This window comes from Antechinus flavipes, chromosome 6 (genome assembly GCF_016432865.1).
Source record: "Antechinus flavipes isolate AdamAnt ecotype Samford, QLD, Australia chromosome 6, AdamAnt_v2, whole genome shotgun sequence".
NCBI classification, from domain to species: Eukaryota; Metazoa; Chordata; class Mammalia; order Dasyuromorphia; family Dasyuridae; genus Antechinus; species Antechinus flavipes.
The window spans coordinates 119,408,618-119,432,854 of record NC_067403.1 but is presented as its reverse complement, the minus strand read 5'-3'; the positions used below and the strand labels follow the sequence as shown (position 1 = coordinate 119,432,854).

The 24,237-nt window shown below is 38.1% G+C and overlaps 1 protein-coding gene across 1 annotated transcript in view; it reads left to right on the top strand.

Annotated features, from left to right (window-relative positions):
* The first annotated feature begins 20,238 nt into the window (after positions 1–20,238).
* The window catches only part of DCTD (dCMP deaminase), a 44,337-nt gene continuing 40,338 nt past the window's right edge, over positions 20,239–24,237 (top strand). The window contains exons 1-3 of the mRNA XM_051964827.1: positions 20,239–20,519; positions 22,544–22,655; positions 24,042–24,177. Coding sequence (XP_051820787.1) covers positions 20,497–20,519; positions 22,544–22,655; positions 24,042–24,177 — 271 coding nt within the window. The 5' untranslated portion in view covers positions 20,239–20,496. The remainder of the gene's footprint in view (positions 20,520–22,543; positions 22,656–24,041; positions 24,178–24,237) is intronic.

Here is a 24,237-nt window from a genome sequence, read left to right as displayed (position 1 = left end):
TATCAGAATTGATCATCATATAGACTTGTTGAAAAAGACTCAATATCAGTTCCTGTAAGTCTTTCCATGCTTTTCGGAAATCAATCTGCTCATCATTTCTTATAGAACAATAATAGCATTATGTTATAATCATATACCACTGCTTATTCAGCCATTCCCAATAGATCGATATCCACTCATTTTCCAATTCCTTGAATTGTGTATAATGTGTATAATTGTGTATAATGATCTGGTTCTGCTCATTTCACTTATCATCAGTTCATCTAAGTCTCTCCAGGTCTCTCTAAAATCATTGTGCTGATCATTTCTTATAGAACAATAATATTCCATAACATTCACATACCATAATTTATTCAGCCATTTTCCAATTGATGGGCATTCATTCAGTTTCCAGTTTCTTGCCACTACCAAAAGGGCTGCCACAAACATTTTTTGCACATGTGGGTCCCTTTCCCTCCTTTAAGATCTCTCTGGAATATAATCCCAGTAGAAACACTGCTGGGTCATGGTCTGAAGAATGGTTGGATCTGTTCACAATTCCACCAACAATGTTTCAGAGTCCCAGTTTTCCCACATCCCCTCCAATATTTGTCATTATCTTTTCCTGTCATTTTAGCAATCTGAGAGATGTGTAGTGGTATCTCAGAGTTGTCTTAATTTGCATTTCTCTCATCAGTAGTGATTTAGAGCACCTTTTCATATGACTAGAAATAGTTTCAATTTCTTCATCTGAAAATTGTCTGTTCATATCCTTTGATTTGTCAATTGGACAATGGCTTGAATTCTTATAAAGTTGAGTCAGTTCTCTATATATTTTAGAAATGAAGTCTTTCTCAGAACCTTTGAATGTAAAAATGTTTTCCCAGTTTATTGCTACTCTTGTCTGCATTAGTTCTGTTTGCTGTTATCTTTCTTTCAATTCACTATCGTGTCTGGGATCATAGTACCATAGTTGTAGAGCTAGATGGGTCCACAAAGACATCGAGCCCAACCCCATCATTTTATACCTTAGAAAAGTGAGACTTGAGAAGCTAAGTGACGTATTCAAAATCTCACAGGTTGTAGGGGATAATAAAAGGAAAAGGGAGTAAGAATTTATGTAATATCTGTTATGTGTCAGGTAATACCTATTATGTGTCAGCTTCTTTCTAAGTGCTTTTAATAAATATTATCTCATTTGATCTTCACAATGATCCTGGAAGGTAGGTGCTATTATTATCTTCATTTTACAGTTCAGGAAACTGAGGTAAAGAGCAGTGAAGTTACTTTTCTAAGGTCACACTGTGAGGAAATGCCTGCGGCCAGATTTGAATGTAGGACTTCCTGATTTCAGGCCCAGTGCCCAATCCACTGAGCCACCAGCTGCCATCTGAAGTAGACTAATGAAGTTAGTTAATGAAGTCTTCTGAATCTTTCTTATTTAATAAAAATTTAAGTAGATAACCTGTATCCTTCAGTGGATATATGATTTTATTGGTGTTAGAATTTCCTTCATCTGACATTTGGGCCTTCTCATTATTTTCCACATCCATTTATAAATCTAGTCATAAAAGTCATTTCTCCCATATTCAATGAGTTAGAGCTCTTCTAAATCTTTCAGTATTTTCTGATAGTTAAATTCTGTTACCCTTTATTCTTTTTTCTTGACACCAATTCCATTTTTATTTTTAATTCAATAGTATTTTATTTTTCTAATTACATGTAAAGATAGTTTTCAACATTCATTTTTGTAAAATTTTGACTTTCAATTTTCTTCTTCCTCCCTCCCTTGCCTCCCTCCTCCTCAAGACAAGCAACCAGATACAGGTTATATGTATACAATTATTTTCAACATGTTTCTAAACTAGTTATGTTGGGAAATAAAAATCAGAACAAAAGAGAAAAATCATGAGAGAGAAAAAGCAAACAAAAAAATGTGAAAATAGATTGCTTCAATCCACATTCAGTCTCAATAGATGTGGATGGCACTTTCCATTCCAAGTCTATTGAAATTGTCTTGGAGCAATATATTGCTGAAAATGCCTAAGTCTATCATAGATGATCATCATAGAATCTTGGTGTTACTATGTACAATGTTCTCCTGGTGCTGCTCATTTCACTCAATATCAGTTCATGTAAGTCTTTCCATGCTTTTCTGAAATCAATCTGCTCGTCATTTCTTATAGAACAAAAGTATTCCATTATAATTATATGCCACAGCTTATTTACCCATTCTTAATAGATGGACATTCCCTTATTTTCCAATTCCTTGACACCACAAAAAGAGCTGCTACAAATATTTTTGCACACATGGGTCCTTTCCCTCTTTTTATGATCTCTTTGGGATACAGACCCAGGAGTGAGACAGCTGGATCAAAAGTTTTATAGCCCTTTGGGTAGAGTTCCAAATTGTTTTGCCAGAAGGCTAGATCAATTCACAATTCCACCAGTAATGGATTAATGACCTAGTTTTTCCATATCCCCTCCAACAGTTTTCATTATCTTTTTCTGTCATCTTAACCAATAGGATAGGTATGAGATTGTTACCCTTTATTCTTACCACGAGCTTACCACCACCTTTTACAAGAAAGCATATTCTCAATGATAATGTTAATATCAAGCTCTGTGCACAAGCTACCAGGGATGCCATGCTGTTGCCTACCAAGCTTCTTTCTAATGTCTTTTCAACAATCTGGATTTTTTGTTCTTCTAACGTTACAGTATTTCCATGATTGTTAGCTGGGCTTCTTTGAGAGAATATTGCTGAATTTTTATGGGAGAGAGCAGCTTGGAGACATTCCAAAAGCAATGCAATTTCCAAGGTGCGATCCAGTCTGCTTTATTATTCACACTTGGAGCCAGATTGTTGTCCCTCTGCCACACCTGTCCAGGGTATCTGTGTTCTGGGGGACTGACCACCTAATTATATGTCACAATGAGGGAGAAATATATTCTTCATCTAACTGGCATTTTCTGGGTATATTACTAGATTTGTCTCTCTTGAGTGGTTGTGGATCTCATTAAGGAAGCCCTTTAGTGTTTTGGGGTTTGATGGTCAAGTCAATAAGCATTTATTAAGCTTCTACTATGTGCCAGGTACTATGCTAAGTGCTAGTATCAGTACAATGTCATCATCATCAACAACAAAATCAATGACATATAATGGATAAAATTTCACCTTCTGTAAGAAGTTTTCCTCTGTTGATCATCAATTTTTTGGCATATATCTGGTTTATACATAGTTGCTGCATGTTTTCTCTTCCAATATACTGCAAACTTCTTGAGAACAGGATTTGTCTTTTACCTTTCTTTGTATCATCAGTCCTTAACATGGTGCCCAGCATAAAATAGGCATTGAATAAATGCTTGTTGGACTAAGTGACTCGACACTTATTAGCTGTATGAACTAGCATCTGACATTCCTTCTAGTTCTGAATCTGTAATCACACGATCCTATAAGGCCATCTGGAGGACCCTATCCATTTAATAAAAAAACTCTTCTTCCCTACTGTAGCCTTTGCACCAGAAATACTTAACGATCCTGGACAATATCTTTGGTGGGCATTTTTCTCTGTCTAATATGCCTTGCCTGACATTGCTATTCAGAAGATCACTGAAGATAGAATGTCTGAATCTATCAAGCAGTCTTTCTTTCTTTTTTTTCTCCTGAGACAATTGGGGTTAAGTGACTTGCCCAGGGTCACACAGCTAGAAAGTGTTAAGTATCTGAAGTCAAATTTGAACTCACGTCCTCCTGACTTCAGGGCTGGTGCTCTACCCACTGCGCCACCTCGCTGCCCCTCAAGCAGTCTTTCATGATCTTAACACATGTATGCTTTGTTCAATAAATATTTGTTGAAGGTTTTTTTTCATATTGTTCATAAAGAACATGGTTTAATGAAAAGAATATTTGACTAGGAGTGAAGAGATCCACATTTCAGGTGTAACTAGCTGTGTTCCTTAGGCAAGTCACTTCCTATCATATCCAATCCAAATATATTACTGTTGCTATTGTTTGTCTTTTGTTCTAAAAGAGAACCAGTGACATCAGGAGGGCAATATCTTGACATCCAAATGAATTGGATTTAAATGAGGCAGAGCTGTGCAAAATCATCAGTTTTACTTTCTCCTCCAGTCACTGGGGCCCGGGGGCAAGATAAAGGTCAGGATGACAGACAATGGCCCCAGATGGGAGTCCTGGGCCTTTTTAGGTCTTTCCCAAGTCACAATTTGTCTGAGGCAATATCACTTCAGTAGTTAAAAGCTAGATAAGAATTGAGGTAAAAGATGGCCTACTTTGCCTTCACAAAAGAATCAAACTAGGAGGGGAAGACCCTTAGAGTTTCTGGCCAGACCAGAAACAATTGCTATTTACATTTACTCTGAGAACCCAAACAATGAATGAGGAGTGGGCTTGTATCTATTATAGGTCAATCAATGAGAGCCAGAGTAATTTGAGTTTAAAGGCAATGTCAAGCAGCTCTATTTGAATCCCAACGGGCTTTGTCCAAAACTGGTTTTTCAGAGCTATCTTTCAATAGATCCTAAATGCAAACTACATGAGACAAGAGCTAATTGTCCCATTTTTTTTTTTTTAAGGCTAGAATAAATAAGTAGGGAAGAAAACAATCTGGTTCCAAGCTCTAAGAACCTATCTAAAAACTTTCAATGATCATTGAAAGAGGGATGGGTTTTAGAGGAAAAGATAATAAGTTCCATTTTAGATTCGTTGAACTTGAAATGTTCACGACATATCCAGTTGGTGATGAACATTTCAAATTCAATGATTGAATGAATGAAAAATTCACTTGGTAATATACATCATCTGCATAGAGATTATATAACAGATTATATAACAGTAACAATTACTCTGTTACTTCAAGATGTTAGTTCTGAAATCTATGCATAAGGCAAAAATACTATAAAATAAGAATTATGCAGGCAGCTAGTTATCACAACGGATAGAGTACTAAGACTGAAATCAGGAAGATTTATTATCTTCTTGAGTTCAAATCTGGCATCAGGCATTTAACTAGCTGTGTGACCTTAGACAAGGCTAAACTGTTTGCCTCAGTTTCCTCATCTATAAAATGAGCTGGAAAAGGAAATGGAATTATCCATTATCCATTATTTTTGCCAAGAAAACCTCAAATGGAGTCACAAAGAGCTGGACATGAGGGAACAACAAATTATGCTGAAAATTCAATAAAGTACTATGTCTACTTATACTGAAATAGTTGTAGCTGAAAAGAAGACAAGTTCTCTTGAAATGAAGATCATCTGTATCAGAGAACAGATGAATCTGAGATGGCTGCTATGGAAACAAATGAATGCACATTTTATTTTTCACTATACCCAATTAAGCTATTGATCAGGAAAGAAATGGGAATCTGGACTGCTATTCAAATAGAAGAAAACAAAAAACAGGTAATGACTTAGTTGGCAGGAAGATTGATGATAGTTTGAGTGGCTCAAGTCAGGTTAAGATAGATCTTTCATTCAGAGCTTGCATTCTAATGGGGGAAAGACAATATATAAAAGGAACCTGCAAGTGGGAGTACAGGAAAGGGACTATTATTAGGGACATGATAGAGAAAGCTCTGAAATGTAAGAATAGAGCCTAGAGAGGAATGAAAACATGGCTGAGTTGGGCATTCCCCCCACGCCCCTTAAAATGAAGGTTCTAAGAGGAGCTAGACAAGTAAGGGAAGGGTCCACAGGCGTGAAGTGCAAAATCCAGGGGTAGAGTGAAATTCCATAAGGAGGCATTGTGGCATGGTAGAGAAAGTCTGGGAGGAGAGTTAGAAGAAGAACCTATTGGTTGCTTCTGTGAACCTCATTTACTTGTCTTTAAACCTAGGGATTTCAACTAAAATCTTTCTAGCTTTAAAACTGTATGACTCTAAGAACGGGTAGGATTGGGGGAAAAGTACTGTTATCTTCGGTTCCCAGATGAAAAGAGTCATATTCTGATCTTCTACCATAATGATTCTCTTGTAAAATGGCTTAGTTCCAGCAAATCTTAGAATGAATCTCATATTTTGAAGATATTGATTTTTTTTTTTGGTGGGGGTAAGGGTAGGGGAAAGGAAATAGTAGCTATTCTAATTACCAAACTCTTACATTTTTCCTTCCCTGGAATGATTTCAGAATTTCAAGTCTACCACCTGTGACTGTTATTTAATTCAATCCAAGTTTATTTTGGAGGAAAAATCACTTGGATCAAAGTATCACCAAATATTTCATAGCTAAATATTCACTCCTTTTCTTCTTCCCTGAGTTGCCTAGAGATTACTCCAGCTGATATTGTTTGGGTTGGAGTTTCTTTTTTGGGGGGTAGTGGCTATGAGAGATTTTGATCCTCACTTTGTCAGTGTCAGCAGTCAATTTCCTTTGAGGGAGCAATACAAAGAACCTTCGCCCCCTACCATCTCTTATTTACTATCTGTTCTAGCTGGAGTATTTTCAACAGAGATGAGTATGCGTCTTAATCCTTTCCAGTGGCCTTATTCAGGGTCTATTTCTGGGGACATATATGACAGAGTTCAAGAACTTTCCCTGACATATGCTAATATTTTTATCATGACCACTTAACTCCTTAATGCCCTGAATTAATAAATTGTGGATAACTTGGGGATCTCCAACAGAAGAGGTAAGTTCTACTCTAGAGTTCCTCTAACTGATGAAATCAGGGGTCTCCATCAAAAATCCCTTAAATATTGGTCTAAATATAGGCTGTACCCAAATATAAGAACATATTAACAAAAATGAGAGATCTTTGAAAAGAAAATAACAACATATTATTATTTTCTTTTCAAAGATCTCTCATTTTTATACACATATACATATACACATACACGTATATACATATACACAGAGACAGATGGAGAGGTAGTCCCTAAATGATGATATTGATTGTTAACTAGGCTCGGGACTTATATAAGCCAGATTTGGGACAAAAATAGGACTTATACACAGAGCAGTATAGTAGGTATAGAGTTAGAAAGAACATGAGAGGCCATTTAGTCCACACTCTTCATTTTACCATTGAGGAAGTTGAAAAAAGCTCAGTATGACTTGCCCTCCCAAAGTCTAACAGATGGTAAGTAGCAGAGCCAAGATCTGAATACAAATCCTCTTATTCTAAAGCCAGAACTTTCTTCAATACATTATATTGCCTTTTTCTTGCCCAGGTACCAGGAATGCAGGAGTTGAACCTGTGCTCAAGCCAAGTCTCGTGATACATGTATTCTGGTTCCTTGTTAAAGGGTACAGAGAACCAGATGTTCCTGGTCAGTCTATTGGTGTTTTGGTCCATTGGGCACTTCAACAGTGGTGTTGGCAAGAGGTTTGGCAAGTAAATCTGGAGCAACTGTCCACTAAGCAGGCTTAGAAGGAGAAATAACTCTGTTTTCTCTTTCAACTGTGTCTGAAATCTCCAAGTTCTTCACTGGATCGCTACCATGTCAGTCTTTGATCTTTCCTAACTTCCTATTCTGCTTTGGTTTTGGGTTTTTTTTTGGTTTGTTTGTTTGTTTGTTCTAGCGTATGGATGACCCAACAATAATCCTGAGATGGCTGCTCCTAGGCTTGAAAACTTTGATGTGAGCTTGCAAAGTCTAGGGACTGATTACCCATTAAGAGATGTTTGATGCAAGTACACATTTCTTGGAAAAGATGACTACCTTGAGGAAGATGAGCCATGAATGCCTGGCAGGCCAAAACCTATAGAGTTGCTTCTTGGACAGTGTGAAAATGAAATCTGTTTAGGAATCTTATAAGTTTCCTTTGAGTTTTTACCTGAGAGAGTATAGTGGAGGAAATGGGCTTCTATAAGTCCTTTGAGTACATAATGTATTTTCTCTATCTGATTATGATTTCCTGTGAGTTTTGGTTATGGTTATTGTTTCATATTTTATGTATTTGTCAATGCCATCTGATGTCTTTTGGTTTTAAGTCTTTCTTTTATGTTTAAAGAAATAAATAGCTGTCCTGTACTTGATAACTACCATTTTGTACCATGTGTAATTTTTCAAGATGGGGATGTGTTAATTGCTTTTTAGGAGACTCAGACATAAGCAATCTGAAACTTAATCAAGAATGTTTTTCTGGACTATGACCAAAGGGCAATCAAACCTAATATTCTTTGATCCAACAATACCACTACTAGGTCTGTATTCTACAGAGACCATAATAAACACATATTCAAAATATTTATACAAAAATATTTATAGCAATTTTTTGTGGAATAAAGTATTGGAAATTGAGGGGATATCTATCGATTAGGGAATGGCTGAACAAGTTGTGGTATTCAAATGTAATATGCTATAAGAAATGAACAGGCAGGTTTCAGAAAACCCTGGAAAAACTGAGATGAACTGATGTTAAGAGAAGTGAGCAGAACCAGCAGAACATTGTACATAGTAACAGCAACATTGTGCAATGATCAATTATGATAGACTTAGCTTAGATACAAAGTAATTCCAAAAGACTAATGATGAGAACACTGGGAAATGAATATAAACTGCTTGCATTTTTGTTTTTCTTCCCGGGTTATTTATACCTTCTGAATCCAACTCTTTCTGTGCAACAAGAGAACTGTTCTGTTCTGCACACATATATTGTATCTAGGATATACTGTAACCTATTTAACATGTATAGGACTGTTTGCCATCTGGGGGAGGGGGTGGAGGGAGGAAGGGGAAAAATCAGAACAGAAGTGAGTGCAAGGGATAATGTTGTAAAAAAAATTACCCTGGCATGGGTTCTGTCAATAAAAAGTTATTTAAAAATAAAATAAAAAAAAAACTAATGATGAAAAATACTATCCTCATTTAGAGAAAGAAATGATGGAATCTGGAAGCAGATCAAAACATACTATTTTCACTTTGGGGGGGAAGGTAGTTTTTTACTTTGGTTCTGTTTTTTCTTTTGCAATATGATTTTTTTTTTATAAATTTTATTTTATTTAATAATAACTTTGTATTGACAGAATCCATGCCAGGATAATTTCTACACGACATTATCCCTTGCAATCACTTATGTTTCGTTTTTTCCCCTCCCTTCCTCCTCTCCCCCCCCCCCCCAGGATGGCAAGCAGTCCTATATATGCTAAACATGTTTGCAATATGATTAATGTGGAAATATGTTTTGTATGATTACACATGTATAACTTCTATCAGAATGCTTGCCATTTTAAAGAAGAAAGGGAGGGAGAAAAATGTGGAACTCAAAATCTTCAAAAAAATGAATGTTGAAAATTACCTTTACATGTAATTGAAGAAAATAAAAGACTCTTAATTGAAAAAAAAAGTTTTCCTGAAATAATTTGGGACAGCATAACATTAATTCAAGGAATATGAAAAAAAGGCATGTGCTCCAATTTTTAGAGGCCAGATCCACCCCTAGAATGACCATGTGAATCCAGAGTCAGGACCCCTTTGGGGAAGACACAAAAATATTTATTTTCTCCTTAATGACAATAAGAGCAGGTTATTGTCCTTGAATACACACTGTACACCAAAATGCTTCTTTTGATTCTTCATGCCACATACCAGAAATCAGCAGCAAGGAGCCCAACAGTTAGTTGATGGCCTGCAGAACATGTCAAGCAGGTTATGATATCTGCTAGCACACAAATGCAATTTAACAGCTGCTTTCATTTATAGTGATTTCTTAGTCATATTGTTAGATCAGTTAAAATACACCATGAAAAATATTTAGTGATTCTGTATCAATAAAGAATGCTTATCTAGAACTTTAATACCTTGTTGATTATCTTTCTGTAGATTCCCCAATGTACATAGCATATAATTTAATGAAAGAGTTAATATTCTATAAAACTAGCAATCTGATAAATTCACTTTGGGTAGACATTTTCATAGGACCAACATGAGTGACTGTTCCACATGAGGCATTATCTTTTCTTGTACGACACTGAAAGCTTACATGCTGCTTGACAAATCTGAATTTTAAAAAGGAAGAATGATTGGCACCCAGTAACTTACACGGAAATAGAAAATGGCACAAGAAAATTGCCCTTTTTTTTAGATTTACATTTTACAGGACTTTTTTTCTTTTAGGTTTGATCCTACATGTGTAATTTCCATGAGAGTCAATCAGACTCATGGATGAAAAAAGCTACAAGTTCAATTCTGTAGAGCAAAAACTTAGCATGTAATATACAAAGCCAATTGGGCTATTTTCTGGCATGGGAGAAGAATTGAAGGTGATGACAAATGTTTCTGACAAAGATTTTTGTTTTTTTTCCTAATCTCCATATTTGAAACTCAGTCCTACAAGCACTGATGTCTTAATGATCATATCTTGATAGATTTGCTGAGGAAAAGAACAAAGAGATACAAAACTGAGCCAGGATTTTAAAGTGTCATTCCCTAATTACATGACCAAAAGATAAACCAGATTTTGTTTATACATACATAAGCTGGTCTTGCTTTAAGCAGCATACTTTCCTGAGAAGTTGGGGATAATGTAAATATTTTATATAAGTTTACATGAGAAGGAACATGATGTAATGAAAAGTATGTTGGTTTTACACCTGAATCCAGAAGACTTGGATTTAAAACCTGACTTTGCTACTTACAACCTGTGTGACCTTGGGCATGTAATTTAACTTTTCTGGGTCCCAACTGCCTTATCTACAAAATGAGGTATTTAACTAGATGCCCTTCAATAGTCCTTCCATGGTCTTATGAATTTTTAGAAAGCATTATCAACACCATGGCTATCATCTCCAGACACTGATGAAGAGAGCTCAAGAGCTTAAATTGAAGGACTCTGGGAATAGCACATCTCTCAGCACAGCCACTTATCTTTATATCATCACTGAAGAAAGCAATCCTTGTGAAGGAGGTGACCATCTTTCTCACCACTACTAAAACCAAACATTGACCAACTTCTACTTCTAGGTGAGCCCAAGAGCCCTGGAATGGCCATGCTCTCATGACTTCCACCATCCCAGATTTTGTTGTCATCATCCCAAGGAAGCCACCTTTATGGAGAAGACTAATAAAAGGACTTCTGTGGATGCAGGAAGGCCCAATTCCTCAGTGACCATAGTTAATGAGGGCCTCCCAAAGAAAGTTCTCTCCACCAAATCCCTTGGCAGTGTCAAATGGTACAACATTATAGATATGATTTTATCAGTGGATGCTATGCGGTAGATGGACAGAGCACTAGCCCTGGAGTCGAGAAGACTTGAGTTCAAATGCAGCCTTATACACTTACTAGCTGTGTAACCCTGGGCAATCAATTAACTCTGATTGCCTAAGAAGTAGAAGCAGCAGTATTATTTACATTATTGCTGTGCTCTAAGGATCTTTTCATCTGATTTGCAATGGAAACCTTTTGTATTAATTGTCTTCTATCATTAAAATGTGAGTTCTTTGAGATTTGGGATTGTCTCCACTTTCCTATTTGTATTCCTAGCATTTAGTATAGTGCTTTGAACATAAAAAGCATCTAATAATGTTTTTCCATCCATACATCCATCCATCTATTCATTTATTAATTTGCCATCCACTTGTTTAGATTGTCACAAAAGACTTTGAGGTAAGGTAGATGCTATAGGTGTTAGTATTCCCATTTTATCAATGAGGAGACTCAGCTGGTGAAGCAGAGATTGGTCCTAATCCAGGATTCTTCTGATTCCAAGACCATCCAGACCTCTTTCCAATCCCCATGAAGGTAGTTTGCCAGACATCTTGGCCAACATAAATAGTAGCTCTTTTGCACTTAAAAAGTAAATGTTCCAGTTCACAGGGATGATGGCCACTATAAAATAATGAAATCTCTAGTTTTGTTGAGAAATACATCCATTACCTCTTATCTTTGTGTATCACCTCAACCACAACCTAAGGGCTAAATACAAGGTTGATTTGTATTTCAAAATAATAACAGGAGGTTGGCAAGGATAGAGAAAACACTTTGGATCCAGAACATTAATTTAGAGATTTTGAAAATAGAAGTTTAAAAATGGTTTGCTCTTGAACTAAAGAGAATGGGTAGATCCCTAAATTAATATGCCATTAAGGATTGTAAATTCATATTTTGTTTTTTGCATAGATGTGATTACTTCTAATGAATCAACCCAGCAATAAATATTCATTCAACTCCTGTTATATGCATAATACTAAAGAGAAAAAATAAGACAGTGTACTTTCCCTCAGGAGTTTACAATCTAGTCATGTATGTGATTATTACTTCTCATCAGCTTGTTTATACTATGCTAATCAATAGTAAATTGTGAACATTTAGTATTTTATTAAAAATAGCTTTCATTTCAGAATAATTCTTATCATAATGTGCTTTTAAAAAGTTAAATTGACACCAAACATATATCATAGAATCAGAGGATGTTTTCTAATGGCATAGACATTTATCTTTTCTTTGTAAGACTGTCATTTTGCCCAACAAAAAATGTAAAAAATTAATAGCAAAATTTCCTCATTTCCTTTTCTGACAATGACTGGTGGATCAAGGAAATGCTGTAGATCTCCTACACTTGCTTTTCCACAAGGTATTTGACAGCCTCTCATGACATCTTTATGGACAAATGGGAAAATATGGGCTTTTTGATGTTATAGCTAGGCTGGTTAAATAATTCTCCAAGATCTGTGTTTCTAGTGATGAGCTTCAAGTTTTCTTTTCCACCTTATTTTGTTTAGTCCTTTATCAACAATTAAGAATCAAATAAGGAAACTGAGGCAAACAAAATAAAGTGACTTGTCCAGGGTCAGATAGCTAGTAGGTATTTGAGACCATATTTGAACTCAGGTCTTCCCAACTTTAGATCTGGCTCTCTTTCTCTCCACTGTATTACTGTGTTTCCCCGATAATAAGACACTGCCTTATTATTTTTTGGACAGAAAAAACACCAGAGGGCTTATTTTCAGGGGAGGGCTTATTTTAATGAACACTGACCGCAATTTTAATAAACAGATAAATGTGAACAAAAAAAAGTACCTTTATTCAATAATGATCATGTCATCTTCTTCAACAACATCGTCATAAGTATCTATTCCCTGAATTCCATCTTGGATGTCTCGTGCCTCTATTTCCTTCAGAAGAAGTGGATCCAATCTGTCATGTCCAGCAATATAGCTCTCTTTAAATGAACATGTCTTATCCAGGTAACCTGCTCGTAGTGCCTTGGCGACACAGCTGTCAGTAATTTGATCCCATGACTTCTTCACCCAAGTCACGACTTCTTGCAGACAGGGCTTCACAAAGTTTCCACGCTGATTTCTTTCCATTCTATTTTCAATGTAGTCATTAACTTCCATGTGCAAATGGTCCTTGAATGGCTTGTTTATTGCAATATCAAGGGTGTGGAGATAGGCAGTCATTCCTGCAGGAATCATTACTTGATCTATTCTTCTCTCTGCAAGGAAGTTCTTCATTTCTTTAGCGCCGGTGAGTGCTGGCCAAGTTCTTCTTTTATCCTCCATCATACCCCCTGAGTTCTTCTTTTATCCTTCATCATGTCCCTTTTATCCTCCATCATGCCCCCTCACTCCCGCTTACATACCGGGTTTTTATGTTGTCCTGCCTCAGCTCTCCTCCACGGCGCTGCTCTCAATGGCGCCAGCAAGCAAATCACTGGGGAAGAACAGGATGATGCGCTCACTGCTGCAGCTCTGATTGGATGCAGCTCGGAGCGTGGTGTGCATTTTACCCGCGTGTGGGGGGTGGGGAGCAGTGCATACAGAGGGTACCGTAATGTAGCGTTTAGCACAGGGGATCACCTTCACTATAGCAGCAATCTCAATAGGGCTTATTTTCGGGGGAGGGCTTATTTTAGAGGAATCTTACACAGTAAGGGGAGGGCTTATTTTCAGGATAGGTCTTATTATCAGGGAAACACGGTAACTAGATGCCCAAAGGAAATGCTTATATCATTTGCAAATGACACAATGCTAGGGTGGGGTGGGGGGAGGAGGGAGTAGTTAGTACATTGCATGTCACAATCAAAATTCAGAAAGATGGAGCCAGGGTGCAATTAGGAGTCCAAATGAAAATGATACAATTTATTAGGGATGTTAAAACAAATAAATTGGAATCATTCAGTATTATTTAGCGATCAGATCTTTTAGAAACAAAATTCATTCATTATATCCAACCAAGCCTATAGGTAAATCATTTTACATATAAACAAACTCTACCACAAAATCCATGAATCAGTAAGTATTTGTTAATTGTACCAGACTCTAGCCTCCTTATGTACATCTGTTATTCTAGTCAGGCAGCCTCATCACTGATGCCTGAACACAATTGGCCTTTGAGATTTGCTTAAAGTATTTCCCTGAAAGGTTTCATTTATTGCCACACATAAGCAAGTTTGCTCTTGTATTTCTCTTCTTTGCAGAGGTAAGAGACTATGGTATGAAGCACTGCTTATGACATTAGATTTTTTCATAATAATGTTTAGTTTTGATGGCCTATTTCATTTTTCTCTTCTTTGTTTTAGGGGATGGCTCTTTTGAAAGGGAAGGGATATATTGGGATTTCTTTTTGTTTGCTCTTAAGGAGATTTGGGGATTCTCAGGGCAATGACTATGTTTGCAACAAGAGAATGGTAATACTTTTGAGGGAGTGAAAAATGATTTTATTGAAAGATAGGTGATACAGTGCCAGGTCAGGAGTCAGAAAATTCATCTTTCTGAGTTCAAATCTGGCCTTAGAAATTTGCTAGCTGTGTGACCCTGGACAAGTCACTTAACCTACTTATCTCAGTTTCCTCATCTGTAAAATGAGGTGGAAGAGAAAATGGCAACTCATTTCAGCATCTTTCCCCAGAAAACTCTAGATGGGACCATAAAGAGTTGGATATGACTGAAAAATGACTGAACATATGTTTGTGTATATGGTGGTCAAAGGAGAGGAGGCCAGCTTGCTCTTGCCCAGATACCTGGGTTATCAACCCTTACTGGCTGGTAAGGTCTCCCATGACTCTTCTCTCACAATAGAATGAACTTACTTCCAAAACACTGCTTAACTTGGAAACCAGCCTCACCAAAGTGGCCTGGGACTCCTGTTCCTGGCAACCCTTAAGCACTAAACTTAACTTAGCCTTAGTCCTTCTTGCATCCCTTTCCACTATGTTCTCTTCCTCTGTATTCTGTGGTGGAGAAGTGGATTTTTATCAGGAGACTTGAATTTGAATCCTAGTACTGTCACCTATTATATGACCTTGAATACATAATTTCAGCTTTCTGAGCCTTGGGTTCCTCATTTTTAAAGTAAAGTCCCTTCCAGTTCTAAAACTGCCATATTAAATATTATCTTCTCTTATTCTTTCCATATTTTGGATATCAGTGAAACATATTTTTCTAAAGATACCATATGCTGCTATGCATGCTGTCTTATGGAGTCCGAAAGGATGGGTTCAAATTCCATCTCAGAAAGCCATGACTGAGAAAAATCACTTAACTTCAATATACTCAGTTCCCTCATCTGTGAGATGAAAGTTTGATCTGGGATGACCATTGAAATCTCTTCCAGCTCTAATCTCTAATCAATTGATACCTTCTCCAAGCTTGGCTGCTTTTCCGGACACCCAGGGCCAGGAAGAGAAATAAGCTGTCATTCTCCTTGCTTCCCAGACTTTTAGATCTTTCACCATCACTGAGGAGCCAAATATGACCATTTAATAGAATCCCATCCTATTCAGACCCTTCTCATTTTCATCTAGTGACTTTGAAGTCTTTTTACATTCTCCCAAACAGGATGAACGCTTAGCTCAAAGTCTTCATCTTTATTCTCAAACCTGTCCTTTCTAAACAACCTGCCCTCCTTAACCTTCTCAACTTTTCTTTTTTCTTCTTTACTTCCTACCTTTTTTCTCTTCTTCCTTTCTTTTTAACCTTTTCAACTTTTGTGACATGTCACTAGCCTACCTTAGTGCAGTGTTTACAAGCTGGAGTCCATGAACTAAATTTTTTTTAATAATTGCCTTTCTTATCGTTAGTATTTTCTTGTAATCCTACGTATTTTATGCATTCGAAAACATTATTCTGAAAAGACATTCTTATGTAAGCTTCACTAGATGGCTAAGTTCACCACACAAAAAATGGTTAAGGATTTCTGCCTTGGATGAACCCTACCCCCACTCAACTGAAACTACCCCAGGTGTCTGAGTTCCTAGTTATAATTCTGGGAATTGGTGATATTATCAGGGTGTCTACTGTGGTTGGGAGAAAAGGAATGAATCTAAGAAGACCCCAGACTTTAATAAGACCACAATGGAAGTTTGGGAAATGAGTGAGCAGGCTAAGAATTCAACATCTTTCACAAAAATTGTGGTTGCAATGACATATAAAAGTAGACATTTGTCTAAAAGAGCTCATAGTTGACATGGGAAATAATCAAATATATCTATGCTGTTCATTTGAGCCTGAGTTTTTATCAAGGGAATAAAAAATAAAATCTATATTTAAAGAAGTCTTTTTCTTTTGCTTTCCCAGCATCTATCAAGAGCAGTATATAATTTAATTGCTGAATCCATAGGCTGGACCATGGAGAGAAAGAATGATGTGTCTGCTGTTGTGAGAAATGAGATAGCAGGCAACTGCTCATCCCCATCATTCTTCCTCTGTTGGACTAAATTAATATAGTTAACAAGCTTTTGTTTGGATTAGTAGCTCACACGTGTGATGCACAGATCAGGGCTCATGATTATTACAGTATTTATTACTTATTGATTGCTGACAGTGCACTCACCCGGCACAGGAGGGAAAGGAATTCTTTTGTCATTTTATTGTGCCTATGCCAATGTTCAATTTAATTCAACTTGGCAGACATTTATTAAGTGTTACTCTGTGCAAAGCATGGCAGTAGGCACTGAAGGAATAATAAACCTTGGTAAGACATTGTCTTTCTGGGCTTATTGGGGTAATAGAGGGCATGAGCCCTTCAATAGATAAATCCAATACACCAGATTTAGGGAGTCAATTATTGGAGGACTAGTTCTTTTGAAATTTGGGGTATGGGAGATGAAAATCAAAACTTCACAGAATAATAGCCCATTTCTAGTAGTTATGCCCCACTCCCTCACTCTGTAGAAGGCCTTGAATTCAGCATTTATTCTGGCTTTCTTTTACTCAAGGAAACGAAGGAGGACCAAGTGAAGATTTCTCAAAAAGTCCACCCCATGAGATTAGGGTATGTTCTTGGCTGGCAGGCTAGGTCCAAGGGGGGAGGACTTGACACCCTAAAAAAGTGAGCTATAAGAAAAAGTGGGGTTGGGAAACATGGTAAAGTTAGTGGAGGAGGGGGAAAGGGAAAGATCAGTTAGCTTGGGAAGAAGATTCAGCCCATCCTTCCTCCACTGGATGTGGCTGCTTCCTAGAAGTGGGAGAAGAAATACACTCACTGGAGCTGGCCCCTTCAACTTCTGCAACTCCCCCTCCCTAAAATGAAATTACTTTAACATTAATTGCTTTTATTGTTTAAAGGGGTAGCTTACATTTGCATGGTGTTAATAACTGAATGTTTGTTTTTATTTTTCAAGTCTATGGTTGTTTTAAGGCAAAATCATTTGTGATGCTATGTCAAAGGTTCTACCTCTTAGCAATGCAAGGAATTTCTAAGAGAAATTTGTTAGATTTCTGATTAACTGCAAATTCTCTGAAAGTGAAGTTTCTCTTCAAAACCCATTCAGCAAATTATCTAACATTTTGTTTAAGTGCATAATGATTTCATTGTTTAGTGAATATGATAATAAATATGCTTGAAATATCCAAAGCAGAATTTTAACCTGATATCCCTACACTAGTTTTTACTGTCTTGCAGGAGCATTTCATAGGTTATGCACAATGGTTTGTAATATATTTTTTAAATATAATAGGTCTGAAGCCCCTGATTGGTGAAACTTGAGATGAAATCTTCTGGTACTGTAATTAATAGTATTTTGAATTTCGAATTTGGTTATGATTGCCTGATGGCAAATCCAACATTCCAGAGAAATGGATGTCTTCCAGAGAAGGATGTCTTACGGGTGGATGTCTTATCTGGGTAAGAGCTAGGAGGACAACCTTAGCCTCTGCTTATGGTGGAATCTGTCTGACTCAGTTTCCCAGTTCTGGTTTTTTTTTTTTTTTTTTTTTTGCTTCCCACCTGATTATTCCTGAGTCTGGCTATGAGGTAGAATTGTTACCGTGTGATTGGTTATCAGAAGTAAGGATGCTTTATCTGGTCATATATGTGTTCTTAGATTGAGGCTCTGAAAAATCGGTTTTGATTGATTACATTATATTATAATCATGTCCCTGCTTTTGTCTAAAGGCCCATTTTGCCTAAGTATTTGAGCCACCTCCCACCTCTCTTTTGCTCACTGAGAGAAAAAGCAGATAAGTCTTATCATACCCTGATTAGGCCAAAGTTTTTAAGACCTTGAAAGCTAAACTGATCTCTTCCCTGACTTAGCCCTACCTTTTATACCATACATTGATGGAAGGCAGGGCCAGGTCCTAGGAATCTCCACTCAGTCTCTGGAACCTATCCTAGATCCCTTGCCTACCAAGAAATTTGGTATCTTTAGGGTGACCCTCCTGCCTTAGAGCTAGCTGCCATACCCCTTCTAATTGAGGAAGCCCCTAAGCTCATCCTGGGCCAGTTGTTGGAGATTCTGGCTCCCCATCAGGTTTGGAACATATGTGCCTTAGAGCTTTAGAATTGGGGAAAGAAAAGAGAATGAATATCTATACTGACTTCAAATACAGTTTTCATATTTTGCATGGGGCTATATGGAAAGAAAGGGAATTTTTGACAGCCAAACATTCTCCCATTAAGTACGCAGGAGAGCAATTACTGGAAGCCATCCATGGACCTAGGAGGTTTCTGTTATGTTTCATAAAGGAAGGGGGATTCACTTCAGCCCAAGGGAAACAGCCTTGCAGATTCAGCTGCCCCTATTTGCTCCTTTCCATGGCACCTTCACTCTCCCAACTCCTGATTTCTGCATTCCCTTATATAGCTCCCAGACAAGTAAATTCTGAAAGGACTGTTAAAAAGGCTCTACAGTTTTTGCTAAAGGAAATCATACTCACTTAAGGCTATAGTGTTTCACCCATTGCCCCTACTTCTTTGAGGAAACAAAAGCAGGAATTTGGGGAAAACATTCTTTGGTATTCTAGGAAAAGCTGTCTGAATGAGAGACATTCATCTTCCCCTCTCCCCCATCTTCCTCTGAGTAGGGTTTCTGGTTACTGTCCCTAGTAACCTCCATATTAATTCCACTTTTGTTTATTCTTTTTCTTTTGTTCATATTTAGTACTTGAATTTTTAATCTACTTGTGAGAGTTGCTTCTTCCAGACTCTAAGCCATGAAATCAACCATTTGGTCAACCTGAAAGCACTTGATACCTGATTCTGACATTCAGTGCCAGAGGCTGCCTACAAGTCCCTTGTCTCCCCTCTCAGTCTGGACCCCATTGGGCAGGGCCGGCTCTACACCCCTTGTCAGCCTGAAGCAGCTCCAGAAGATGAGACCTTCATCTCATGAATCTGGGTCCGGACTGCTTGAGGTGGGAATGATGGGACGATGGCCCTGGGGCCTTTGGGCCTCCACAGTGCTGTAGTTCTAGGGACAACTGGCTATCAGATGTCATTCTGTTGTTCTGTGATGACTGGGTTTCCAAGACAGATAGAGGGAATTGGTCTAAATGGCGTCTCTGATTCTTGCTCATTATTTTTAAGCAGTAATATCCCATCACCCACTTACTTCTGCACTTAATCACTAGAATAGTTCCAGAGATTATATTCAATCATGCTGGGTTCGCTTTTTCCCCCTCTCCCATGGTTTTTCACTTTTGCTCTGATTTTTCTCTCCCAACATGATTCAAAAAGCAATGTGCACTGAAAATAAAATTAAAAAAAAAAAAAAAAAAAGATCAACACTCTAGAAATCTGTAATCTCACTTAAGAATCTCAACGCTCAGAAAAAGAATGCAGTTAGGAATGAGGAAGGGCAGGACTAGAGATTAGGCAGAAGCAGAGACAGAGTCCATGGGAGGTGGGCGGGCAGGGAACCCAATGCTTGGAATGCGCACGTTCTACGGGCTTTCTCCCAGTCGCGCAGAATCCCGTGGAATGGGGGGGGGGGGGCCCGTGCAAATGCACAAGAGGTGAAAATCCCATTTACAAGAATGGAATTTCGCCCAAGGGGTCTCCACGCGCTTAGGGCAAGGTTAGAGACCAGCAGAACACGAGAGAAACTTGCAATGTGTTAGACTTTTGCGCAGTTTTGTTCTTCGAGGCGGCATTTAGGCATTGGAGAAGGAGGTGGAGAGAGGATGGGAAGGAGGAGGTGGGGAAGCGGAGGAGCAGGGCTCTAGGAGGCGGGTCAGGGGCCGCAGGAGGTGGCGAGGCTGCCCCGGTTCCGCTCCCTCCTCTGTGGCCCGGAGAGCTTTAGGAGCACCGGCCCCGCCTCCGGCTCCTCCTCTTCCCGCTTTTGTTGGCAGCGCGTTGAGGCGGGAAGGTGGCTGTAGCAGCGGCGAGATGAGCCGGGACCAGCTTGCAGGGTACGCTCTGCTCCCCTCCTTTCTTCTCTTACTCTTTCTCCTCTTCCTCCTCTCCTTATCTCCCCCTCCTTCCTTCTCATTCCGACTCCTCCTCCTTTTCCCCTTCCTCCCCCCTCTCCATGCTCTCCTCATTCCTCTTTTCTTCCTTCTTCCTCCTCTTCCTACCTCCCCTCCCCCTCCTTTCTCTTCTTCCTAGTCTGTCTCTTCCTCCTCCTCAATCCTCTTCCTTTTCCCCTCCTGCCCTGCTCCTCTTCTTCCCCCCACCCCCAGTGGCGCATCTGGCACGGGAGTGGGGGCGGGAATGTGACCAAGCCCGCGGTCCCGGCGCCTACCTGGCGCGCAGCTGCTAGGTGCCCTGCGGTGGGCGTCCGGGGCCACGTGGGGCGTTATTGTCATTGTCAAGTTCACTTTCAGACTCCCAGCGGGGCAAAAGCGCTGGGGTCTTTGCAGTTTTCAAACTGGAATGTGTTCAGCCTACCTACCCTACCTGTCCCATATCCACTGAAATACTCTGGTAATGAGTAGGGGTCGAAGGATTATGAACCCTTGAATGATCTGATGAATCGAAACCTAATTTTAAAGTTCCACCGCCTCAAACTCCCATATTAATATCAACAATAATCACGATCGCTAATCTGGTTTGCAAAACACCTTAATAATAATCGCTTGCATTTTTTTTTTTTTTTTTTTTTTAGCGCTTAACATTTGTAAAGTGTTTTTTCTCATTTGATCCTCCAAACAGCTCTATAAAGTAGCTGCTATCATTCCCACTATACAAATGAGGAAATAGAGCCTCAATGATATGCCCAGGCTAACAAAACTAGTACAAGACCAAGACAAGATTTCAACACAAATACTTATGTTTTCAGTCCAGAGCATACTATTCATTATACCAAGAGAAGCCTTGGAATAGAAAACTCATATATAATATTGGTATGTCTCTTGTAAAAGCATATAAAGAAAAAAGTAACCCTTTAGGAATCTGATTTGAATTCATAAAAATTTTTCCATTACCTTTTCAGTCCCAATTCCATTCAGTATATGAGGATCTCTGGAGAGAGAGACTTAATGGAAAGCACTTCTCTTTTAGTATATGGAAAATCAGTCTAAAAAACAAGCATATATTAAATGCCTGCTGTGTGCCACTATGCTAAATGTTATAGCTACAGAGACAGAAAGAAAACAGTTCCCAGCTTCCATTATGTTGGAAAATGTGCCTTGACCTCTTCTCAGGAGGAGTTACTGTTTTTCTAAGCTACCATTTTAAGTGTCCTTGCTTGGCTGAATACTGGGCTAATTTTCTTTTTCACCACAGATTCATGAAACAGTAATAATAGTAATAGTAATTGAGATTTATATAACACTTAAATGTTTGCAAAGAACTTTACGTAGATTTAACTCATTTCAACTTCAAAATAGTACTATGAAGTAGTTGCAGCAACATTAGACTCATTTTACAATTGAGGAAACAGATTCAGTTTTAAGTGACTTACCTCAAATCACTAAGTTTAATAAAACTTAGTGGAATTTAACTTTTTGGTCTTGCTCTCTAGGTCCAGAACTTCACCCAGTGAATATATCTTTAAAAAATGGATCCTCAAGCAAAACTTTTATAAGGTCCTCTCCCCCCTTCCCTCCCCCACCCCAGACCTCAACTGTGTGGTTTCCACATGACTTCGCTGCCAAGCCTGGTAGTTGAGCCCAGACAGATTTCAGGGTGCTCTAGTGAGATGTCAACTCATTTCCTCGATGACCTTCCATGAGCTGACAGCCTCCGTCTTCTTTCATAAACTTTAGCCCATTTATAGCTCACGCTACTGTCAGTCAATAAGCATTTATTAAACCCTTACTATGGTGCCAGGCACTGTGCTATGAGGGAAGCTCTTAATTTTATTGCTATCAGTATAATAATCATTTCATTTCCCATAGAAATATATAATCTTCACCTAGCTTTTCTCAAATGTTGGGCTTTTCAATTTCTTTTTCTCCTCCTCTGACTTACATTGCTTTTGTTGTCTCTACAGCTCAAGCCACAGTGAAACAACTAAAAAACGGGATGACTATTTGGAATGGCCCGAATACTTCATGGCTGTGGCCTTTTTATCTGCTCAGAGGAGTAAAGATCCAAATTCCCAGGTAAGACCATTTCGCAGACTGTAATTCACTCATATTCACAGAGATGCACATAAATGCATTAATGGCTGAAAAGGGAAAACTTAGTAGACTAACCATTAATTTTAAGATTTAGGATAAATCTGCTATCTCCGTGTTCCTGGTTTTATTTCTTCTCTTACAGTCTGCTGCTTGAGTACATTGTTAGGTTCTTCAGTTAACTGCCTCATTGCAGCAGGAATTTGTTGAAAGATTGTGGTAGATTGTTGGGGCAGGTTTGAGAAATGGCTAATCAATCAAGAAATATTTATTAAGCACTTGCTGTGTGTAAAGAGCTTTGCTAGGGACTGGGGATATAGATGCCGATACAAGAGAATAGAAAAATTTCATTCTAACGAGATAAGGCACCTTCCATTTCAGTGGCTTTGGACCTAATCGTATTTTTGGTTTCATTAAATTTTTCTGCTTGTAATAATAATGCTAAATCAAGTGCTCTCTTGTAGATTATCACAGTACTTTCTGTTTCTCATGTACTAGCATATGCCCAAGGCAGGACTACCAGTTCTTGAGTCAGAGGCCTGATCTATAGACCGTTATGCCTTTCTGTATCAATATTAGCTATATCTTTCTATCCTCCCACTGGATTGTAAACTGCTTACTTAACAGTAGAAATCATGACTTACTCATCTCTGGATCCTTTTTGAAATACATAGAATGCTACATCTAGAGTCAGGAAGACCTGAGATCAAATCCAACTTCAGACATTTAACTAGCTATGTAACATAGGCAAATCACTTAACCTTTGCTTTAGTTTCCTCATTTGTAAAATGGGGATAATAACTGTATCTACCTCTTAAGTTGTTGAGAAGATCAACTAAGATCATTTAAAATACTTAATGCTGTATCTGACACATAATAAGAGCTATATAAATGTTAACTATTGTTATTGTTTAAAAATTTTTATTAGTTTCTGGCTGTGTAACCCTGGCCAATTTAGTTAACCCCAATTGCCTCAGCAACCAAAAAAAAATTATTAATTACTGTTGTTAATTCAGGGCTAATGTTTTTAAGAGCTCTTATTGGGCTGGCAACTGACTAAGTTTGTTTCTCACAGCACCTTTATGAGCCTCATTACTTTATGAGGTAGTAATGATAATCATAAAAATATTAATATAGCACTTGAAATTTTGCAAACAATTTTATATATATGATATTTGAAACTTATAACTAATCTTTGAGGTAACTATAATACATATCCCCATTTTATTGATGAGGAAACAGATTTGAAGAGCTTAAGTAATTGCCTCAGGTCACACAGGTGAGTGAATAAATGTCAGAGGTAAAATTTGAACCCTGATTTTAAGTCTAGTTCTCAAATTGAAACCATTTGGACTTTTTTTTCCTACTTAGGTTGGGGCTTGCATCGTCAACGCAGAAAACAAAATTGTTGGAATTGGGTACAATGGGATGCCCAATGGGTGTAGTGATGACTTGCTTCCCTGGAGGAGAACGGCTGATAGTAAACTGGACACAAAATATCCTTACGGTATGGAACATTACCTGATCTTTGTGACAAATGTGTTTCTCCTCAGATCTGTTTGTTATT